General features: G+C 55.6%; 2 protein-coding genes across 4 annotated transcripts; one reads left to right on the top strand and one right to left on the bottom strand.

Annotated features, from left to right (window-relative positions):
* Positions 1 to 227: 227 nt before the first annotated feature.
* Positions 228 to 2,801, top strand: CYREN (cell cycle regulator of NHEJ). The gene is made up of 3 exons (XM_071423171.1): positions 228 to 745; positions 839 to 905; positions 1,196 to 2,801. The coding sequence occupies exons 1-3, from the start codon at positions 627 to 629 to the stop codon at positions 1,430 to 1,432; spliced, it is 423 nt and encodes a 140-aa protein (XP_071279272.1). The 5' UTR covers positions 228 to 626; the 3' UTR covers positions 1,433 to 2,801.
* Positions 2,226 to 8,016, bottom strand: TMEM140 (transmembrane protein 140). 3 transcript variants are annotated; one of them, XM_071423167.1, is made up of 4 exons: positions 7,624 to 8,013; positions 5,254 to 5,372; positions 4,514 to 4,628; positions 2,226 to 3,797 (listed from the first exon to the last, which is right to left on the bottom strand). In XM_071423167.1, exons 3-4 carry the CDS (start codon positions 4,524 to 4,526, stop codon positions 3,154 to 3,156), a joined length of 657 nt encoding a protein of 218 aa, XP_071279268.1. In that variant the 5' UTR covers positions 4,527 to 4,628; positions 5,254 to 5,372; positions 7,624 to 8,013; the 3' UTR covers positions 2,226 to 3,153. The 3 variants fall into 3 exon arrangements, with proteins under 3 accessions (XP_071279268.1, XP_071279269.1, XP_071279270.1); XM_071423168.1 differs by lacking the exon at positions 4,514 to 4,628 and having other exon boundaries at positions 7,624 to 8,014; XM_071423169.1 differs by lacking the exons at positions 4,514 to 4,628; positions 5,254 to 5,372 and having other exon boundaries at positions 7,624 to 8,016.
* Positions 8,017 to 8,228: the final 212 nt, after the last annotated feature.

Raw genomic sequence — 8,228 nt, 5'->3', positions numbered from 1 at the left:
AACATGCTGTATTCCCAGAGGGGCTTTTACCCCATCCTTGGCCCAGGCTCCCCTCTCCTCGCTTCCCGGAACGAGTCCCCGCCGCTCCGGCGGAGCGCTGCTGCCCTGTGCGCCCGGGCTGCAGGGGGCGCCCCGGCGGCGGCGGGCGCGCTCGGGGCGGCACCGTAACCGAGCGCTCGGGGCGGCACGGCGGCACCGTAACCGAGCGCTCGGGGCAGCACCGTAACCGAGCGCTCGGAGCGGCACGGCGGCACCGTAACCGAGCGCTCGGGGCGGCACGGCGACACCGTAACCGAGCGCTCGGAGCGGCACGGCGGCACCGTAACCGAGCGCTCGGGGCGGCGTCGGGCCCGGCCGGCCAGGCTGCCCCAGGGCTCGGAGGCTGCACGCCTCGTTCCCAACGCGCCGTCTGCTCCGCAGCTGGCTCAGAGCCGTGTTTGATCCTTGACGGAGTATCGAGGAACGCGATATTGCCTGCCTGCCTGATCAAACATGGGACTCTGTCGTGACTTGGGTTTTAGGGCGGCCTGGGGCTGTTTTTCCAGCTCCCCTGCACTCCCGGTCGGGCGGGAAGCAGCCCCGGTGTGCCGGCGGAAGGCGCCCCGGCGGCACCGCCCCGCGTGGGCATGGCGGCTGGGGCCCGGCGGCGGCAGCTCCCGGCCTGGATGGGGGCGGCGGGGGACGGGCGGGCGGTGGCGGCCCCGGCCCCAAGCGCCGGGCGGCGGCGGGCGGCGGCGGGGCGCAGGTAGCGCTGCTGGGGCGGGGGAGCGGCCGGGGCGGCGGGCGGGAGGGCGAGCCCAGCGCTGCCCACGCTGAGCGTCCCCTGTGCATTGCCCAGGCCGGCGGCGCTGTACTGCATGAACGAGGCGGAGCTGCTGGAGGTGGCCCTGGCGGTCCTGGCCGAGGTGAGCCGGGACCTCCGGGGGTGGGGGCGGCAGGGCTCCGGAGGACGGGCAGGGAGCGCTGCTGCCCGCGGCTCCCTGGCGGCCCTCTCCGGGCGGGCCGGAGGGCGCTGCCGGTGCTGCATGGCTTTCCCGGCTTCTCCTCTCTGTCCCAGCGGCCCTGCTGCCTTTGCGAAGCAGAACCGCGGGCCTGGGGCGTGGCTCACGGGCATGGTGGGCTGCCCTCCTGCTCCTTGGGTGCTCCAGGCATGAAGTCATGCACGGCCAGCAGTTGTTGTTTTCCCTCTGGTCAGAATCTACAGAGCGAGGAGGGTGAAGAGAAGGCCCGGTCCGGGAGCGAAGAGGAGCAGGAGATCCCGCCAACCCCAAACGAGGTTCCTGGAAGCACGGCCAGCACGGATGGAGGCAGTGACCGCGGTCCGGCACTTCCGTCCCCTCCTGCTGCTGCTGGTGCTGACGCAGAGGGCACAGGCGGGGAGAACTCTGAGGACGATGTCCTGAAATACGTCAGGGAGATCTTTTTCAGCTAACATCTCTGACTTCCCAGGAGAAGAGGGCACAGTGGGGAGGGTGTCTCCTCCCGCGGCCCTGGGAACGGAGGGAGGAGGGCCTGGAGGGGGCTGTGCGTCCATCTGCTGTGTGGGTGCCCTGTGTAGCTGGTAGGATACCCAGGAAGGCCAGAGGGGGAAAGGAAGGAGGTACTCAGTTCTCCCAATCTATGCTGGGCTCAGTGGGATTTGGCTCCAGATTAGGTGTTCATTTCTGTTTCACATTTCAGAGCATGGACAGATAAAAGAAGACATTCGGGTTTCTGTGAGTTATCCCTTTGGTGGGTTGGTGTTTGTTGGGCATGGAGGCAAGCAGGGAGCTGCTGACCTGGAAGACCTTTGCTGGCAGAGCTACATGGTCGTGATTCAGCCTTGAGGCTCCCTTGTCCTTGTGGTCCCTCTGTCACAGCTGCAGTGGGCAGGCTGTTCCCATTGGGACTGGTGCTGAGTTTGTCTCCAGACTCCAGCTGTCTTCCCAATGTTGAGGAACACGAATGGGGGCAGACTGGCAGGGGCTGGACTGCCCTGAGGGGGCTGACCCCGTGGGGGGGGCCAGCGTGCATGGGGGTCTGGGAAGGGATGGAGATGGCTCAGTGTCCTCTTCCCAATCAAAAAAAAAAAACCAAACAAACCACATGAGGCCAGCTGTGAGAGCATGTATTGAAATGAAGAATCGGTGAAATCAGCATCACCAGCCTCATTCCCACCAAGGCTGAAGCAAGAGAAAACAGACCCCCATGTCCCTTGAAACAAATTCACTCAACTGCAAAGAATATCACTGTTAAGCAAACATTCTTTATTTACGTAAATTCTCCCAGTCACTGGATGAATTAATGCAGCATGTACTTACAAAGCTGTTACATATTCACTACACAGAAAATTCAATAACATAAAACTCCGGTTTTGAAAAATGATTATATGGACTGGAGTTAACCGTTTCAGTGTTTTCCGCCATCTAGTGTCCTTTAGGGGTTATTACTACCCCCTGTAGGGGTTTTGCTGGTCGTTGAATCGTCTTCCTCACTTGTTCTTTTATTGCACTTTCTTAGTTGGTGCATGCTCAGTCTGTTATCTTCTTTTCAAACTATAAACCTCCTTCTTTCTGGTGTTACTTCTGTATCGTCCTAGATGGCTTTCTTCACAGCCTTGAAGGTTGGTTATTGATTGGCTGTTTAAGTGATATGTATCCTGTCTAGTTATGAAGAATTATCTATTTGGTTACATTTTCCTGAACATTTGTTAGTTCCTAGTTAAACATAATGTAAAGATCCTGTTTTCAAACTCCCTTTCTTATATGGTAGGGCCAAATGTATTAAAAACATTTTGTTAGTTAATTACAAATTTAATCACATACTTTGAGGTACTAGCAACTTTTTTTACTTAGACTAGGTATGAGCAAAGGGCTGTGCCCACTGGTAGCTAGTTCTGCTACCTTCACTGCTCTTTGGGGCCAGAAGTGCTGTCACTTTGATGCTGTGCCCCAAACTGAGGGCTGTTACATGCTGTTGTACCTGGGCAGCTTCTGTGCTGTGGCTGTTGTCTGCTGCCAGGTTGAGGCAGGAATGCTGCACACAGCAATGTGCCAGAGGATGGCTGGACACGAGCCTTTGAACTGGGAATCAGATTTTTGCTAGGGAGTAAGGCTGTATTTGGATTACAATTTTAAAATCATGTTACCAAAAGCTCTTGCATCTTCTTCGCTGTCAAATCTTAGTGGGCAGGGCCTCCTCAGTTAAATGGTTTTGACACATATGTGTGTGCTTGGCCCAGCTGAGGTACACAGTGACAGTGAGAATCTGGAGCAGTAGCAGAGCCTGAGTCCCAAGCAGTGCCAGGAAGCCTCCAGTGAAATCAGAGGGATGAATCCAGTGTGAGGTTTGTAAAAGAAACATACCCAGGCCTCCAGACAGGATTATCATCTTGATGAAGAGTATGATGCGAATCATCTTCCATCCCTCTCCCTGCCCTTTAAATGTGCAATTCACATTTAAAACAAAAGGGAGGTGGAAGAGGATGAAGACCAGGCAGCTATACACACAAACCCTGGCCAGTCCCAGTTGCAGTGGGCTGATGCCCATTGCCTGCAGATGCTCGGTGTCCAGGCACTGCAGCTCCCCAGCTGTACCATTCCACAGGCAGAAGTTGTAAAAGCCAATGCGTTTGTCAGGGAGGTTCACCAGGTTCCCGGCCTCGTACAGCAGAGCGTAGGACACCAGGGCCAGGGTCCCAACAGCCTCCAGCAGAGTCAGCACGGGCAGCAGCTTCTTGGCACACCACTGTGGCAGCACGCCCATCCTGGTGCCTGCATGCTTTCTTGCTACCATGGTAAGAGCTGCTGTGGGGATGCCTGTTGCAAAACATGAAGGGGGGACTCCTCAGTTGTTGCCTCTTATGGCACCCTTCCCGAGACGGGCTCTGAGCCTTATGCCTGGGGTCTAGGGACTCCCCTTGCAAACAGAACAGGAGTGTCTCAGTCCTGCCTAGGACTGTGCTGCACGAGTTACTGCACTGTGAGGGGGGTGCATTTGGTGCACTTCTGGTCACAGCAAAGGTGGCTTAATGGTGGACCAGTACTGGGAGGAGAGTATGACTCAGCTTCACACATGCCCTTTGCATCATGATCTCATTGGAAAAGGCATTTGTCAGCAAATTGCAGGGATGGGAGCAGAGAAAAACTGCTGTCTGGTAAGAAGCATGATAAGAGCTATTCTGGGATAATGCCTTTCTTTCAGCTTTTATCAGACAAGGACATCCCTTTTGATCCTTGGACTACTGAGTAAAGAGCAGATGTGACAGGATCTGAACTGCAGGGCTCCCCTTGCCTCCCTGCCCTTGTCCTATAGCTCTGGAACACCCAGTGCCATTGATATGGGTGTGAAATGGGTGGCCATTTCCAGCATTTCCACCTGGAGCTCTGCTACCCACTGAGGCTGGTAGACATGGTGCTCCTCTGTCTCGGTTGCCTGGGGAGCAGTGCCCTACACAGACAGGCAGGTGCCAAGCTCAGAGAGGCACCCTGGATCCTCCTGCAGCCACTGGGACATGGGTGCTACTGAGACACACCTGGGATTGGCATCCACCTTGCTCCTCTCTCAGGCTGGTTGGCAAACCTGACTCTGCTCCTCTCCCCGGAATGTGTACTGTCCTCTAGTGCTGTCCTGTAGGCTTCTGCTTCACACTGAAAAACAGGGAAGTGGCATCAGGAAAGGCTATCACTGCCTGCAGAGTCATATGGCATTGAAGCACTCTCCACCCAGGTCTGCAGAGAGGCATAAACACAGGACTCAAGGGACCTTGGCTTCAAGCCCAGCCTTGGGCTTGAGGCTTTGCAATTAACTCTTCCTCCCTCTGACAAGCTTCAGCTGCTGAGAATAATTTACCACTTTCCTTTAAGAAGTTCACATTGGCCCTACTGTCCCCTTCCACTGCCTATTACCCAGTGGTATATCATTTACTTAAGAATTGGACTCTGGGTCCCTTCCAGTTCAGAATAGTCTGTGAATTTGTGATAACCTGGATGTCCTCCTAGACCATCACCCAAAGCTGATTATGAATTTGGTACGGCCTCTGAGTTTTTAGAGTGCCAGAAGAGACTCTACTCAATCTGTACTCAGTGCCTGGTGGTGGTGCTGCTGACCAGAGACCCTTCAGCATTCCCCTCCCACTCCTCATCTCTCCCTGGAAACTTGGAAGTGGGGCACCTCTGTTTAATGAGCACAAAGATGAAGCTTCTCAGTCCCAAACTTCTTCCAAGAGAAACACACACACAGCATGGAAGGGAGGTCACAGCATCAGACACCAACCTGTCCACTTCCCCTGGTCGCTTTTCCCTCACTTCTTGTAGCCTCCCTTGGAGGGCTTCTTCTCAAAAGGCTTCTGGAGAGACTGGAAGCTCACATGGAGGATGCCCATTGTTCTGAATCTGCAATGAAGACACAAGCAACCAGGAAAATATCTGTGCTTGGGCACAGGATGTGCTGCAAAATCAGACCTCTGGTGAAATGTAATTCACCATGGTTTCTCTTTCCCCTAGTGTTGTTGCTTGGTTTGTCTGTCTTACACATGGTCTCCTGCACCCAGGCATTGCTGCTCTTCCTGTCCTGCGAGGGCTCACACCACTCATTGTTCTTCCTGCTGCCCTGCCTTACCCTGAGAGCAAGAACAAGCTGCATTTGGAGGGAGTTCTTGGCTGGCTGACCAGGTCTACAGGGATTTCTGCAGCCCAGCTGACTCTTGGCCCTGCCCGCCCACCCACCAGCCTTTGCTGTTGTATTTCTTTAGACCAGTTTCCTGGGGAAGGCAGGCTTGTAGAAAGGTGGCTTTTTTTTCAGTCATCTCATGCTCACTCCCTTGGTATCCATAAAATGTACAAGCTATTAAAATTTGTCCTAGTTGCACATGTTTACTAGAGAGGGGACAGAATTAAATTCCTATCAGGTTTATGGTAACATATGGCAGGGGTGGAGGACAGCCACCTCAGAGACCCTGTGCTGCTGTGTGATCTCTGCATGCATGGGGACCTGGGGAAAGCCCATGGTATCTTTGCCCTCTCCTCTGCTTTGAGGCTCATGTGTGTAAGGACATATTTTCCCAGTAATGTCCCTCTCTTCATGGTTAAATTGCTGGCATTTTTGCCTCCTGCTGCTTCCCCAGTAGGTAAATCCCTGTCCCTACGTGTGACTGACAGGACCAGAAACATGCCTGGGATGGCCCTGTGCCAGCTGGATCAGAACTGGCCTGGAGGCAGTGAAGGCTGAGACCTGGTACCCTGCCAGGGTGCAGCCACAGATAAGGACATTTGTGAGCTCTGCAATTCATCACTGAGGCAGGTTTAGCAGCAGCCTGGCTGAGAAGCAAGAGACAAACAGGAAAGAGCTCTCGCCCAGTCTACAGCTTGGATTTTCCCAGACAGTCTCACTGCCTCTAAGGAGGTGTCTGTGCCTTTGGATGGGAAACTCTGTGGCTCTTCCTCAAAGGTGCAAGAAAGGGGAACCTGAACATGGCACAGCAAGCCCCAGCCTAGAGTCAGCGTCCTTGTTCCTGGACTGGCATTGATGGAAACACTGGGTTTCACCATAGCAGAGCTCTGTGTCTCAGTCTCCCTGGCAGAGAGAGGGCCCATGGGAATGGCTCAGGAGCTCCCTGAGGTCTCTGTGTGGTCAGTAAGGCTCCTAGGCACCCTCTGTGCTTTTGGGACTGCACAGCCCTTTCCTCTGCTGCTCACAGGCAGTGGGCACCCTTGCCAGGCTGGGGCTGTGCCTTCCTCTGGCAAGCAGCTGGCAGAGCGCCTGGGCAAGGGGACAGGAAGGCACACAGCCCTGGCACCTGGGTTAGGGGACAGGAAGGCACACAGCCCTGGCACCTGGACAAGGGGACAGGAAGGCACACAGCCCTGGCACCTGGACAAGGGGACAGGAAGGCACACAGCCCTGGCACCTGGACAAGGGGACAGGAAGGCACACAGCCCTGGCACCTGGACAAGGGGACAGGAAGGCACACAGCCCTGGCATCTGGACAAGGGGACAGGAAGACACACAGCCCTGGCACCTGGGCAAGGGGACAGGAAGGCACACAGCCCTGGCACCTGGGTTAGGGGACAGGAAGGCACACAGCCCTGGCACCTGGGCAAGGGGACAGGAAGGCACACAGCTCTGGAACAGGATCTGTGCAGGGACGAGCATCTCTGTGAGCCACTGGATGCCGCTGCAGTGGGGCTGAGTGCAAGGAGGCAAGGGAATGGGCATTTCCTTTGGCACTGTAGAGCCTCCCAGACAGTTTGACTTTCCTATCTCCCCTCTCCCTGGCTGCTGAGGGGAGAAATGCTGTACAAGAGTAATGGGAAAGTATCCCATGGATACTTTGGACATGACACTCTTCCTTCAAGACATCTGTCCCGTCCCTTCACCACCTCCCCACCCCAGCTATCCGGATCTGTTTCCCCCTCAGGTAGGATAAGCTGTGGAGAAACCATGGGTGAAGAAAGGCCACTGACAAGCTAAGGAATGCTGGTAAACAGAAACCAACCAGCAGCAAATGGAACAGACTGTGGGGGAACTGCCCTTAAAGCAGGGGAAGGACCCTCCAAGACATCTGCACCCTGCAACACCACTTCTGGCCATCCTCCCCAGTGCCAGTGACATTAAAAAGCGGGGGTCTCAGTGGAGAATACTTACGGGCTGCCCATCTGGGTGGGTGCGGAGCTGAAACACGCTGGAGAGGGCTGTGGTGCCGGGATAGGATACAAGCGGTTCTGCGGCTGCTGCCGGTGCTGGGCTGGCTGCTGTCTGTCCCCAGCCTGTTTTTGTCACGTGCAGATAGCTATCTCTGCTTTCTCTTTCGGTTCTGAGGGCAGTGCTCTTTCCCGATACAGAGTCAGCTGCCTCTGACCAAGAAAACAAGCCAAGCCCAGCTCCACAACCTGCGCCAGGCTCAGGCTTGCGTTTCCTGTCCTTCTCCCTGCTGTGCCAACCAGCACGAAAACCTGACCGGGCTAAGCTCACCCAATTTGCTGTGCTGTTAGAGTAGCTTGGGTGTCCGTGAGGGCTTAGATTAATTTGTTTCGTTTTGTTTGGACACTTCAGAGGTGACTGAGCGTCCCAGCACGGATGTTGGTACCTCAGCACTGCCGGAGTTCGTGCACTTTGGACATGGATCCCTCCCTCCCAGCCTCTGCTTCCCAGACACAGCGTGGCCCCAGTTCCCTGCCTGCAGCCGCCATGCTTACGCAGGCACAGAGCAAGGCGCCAAGGTGCCTGCTGCTACAGGGAACCACTGACAC

The sequence above is a fragment of the Agelaius tricolor genome, unplaced genomic scaffold (genome assembly GCF_023055355.1).
Source record: "Agelaius tricolor isolate 1412-34295 unplaced genomic scaffold, bAgeTri1.0.p SCAF_3, whole genome shotgun sequence".
Classification (NCBI taxonomy): Eukaryota; Metazoa; Chordata; class Aves; order Passeriformes; family Icteridae; genus Agelaius; species Agelaius tricolor.
Note: the sequence above shows the minus strand (reverse complement) of the source record. Positions and strands in the feature narration are given on the sequence as shown.

Coding starts and splice junctions, on each gene's coding strand:
- CYREN (XM_071423171.1), top strand. CDS start 627: ATGGCGGCTGGGGCCCGGCGGCGGCAGCTCCCGGCCTGGATGGGGGCG. Junction 746..838: donor CGGGCGGCGGCGGGGCGCAG/GTAGCGCTGCTG, acceptor TGCATTGCCCAG/GCCGGCGGCGCTGTACTGCA. Junction 906..1,195: donor CCCTGGCGGTCCTGGCCGAG/GTGAGCCGGGAC, acceptor CCCTCTGGTCAG/AATCTACAGAGCGAGGAGGG.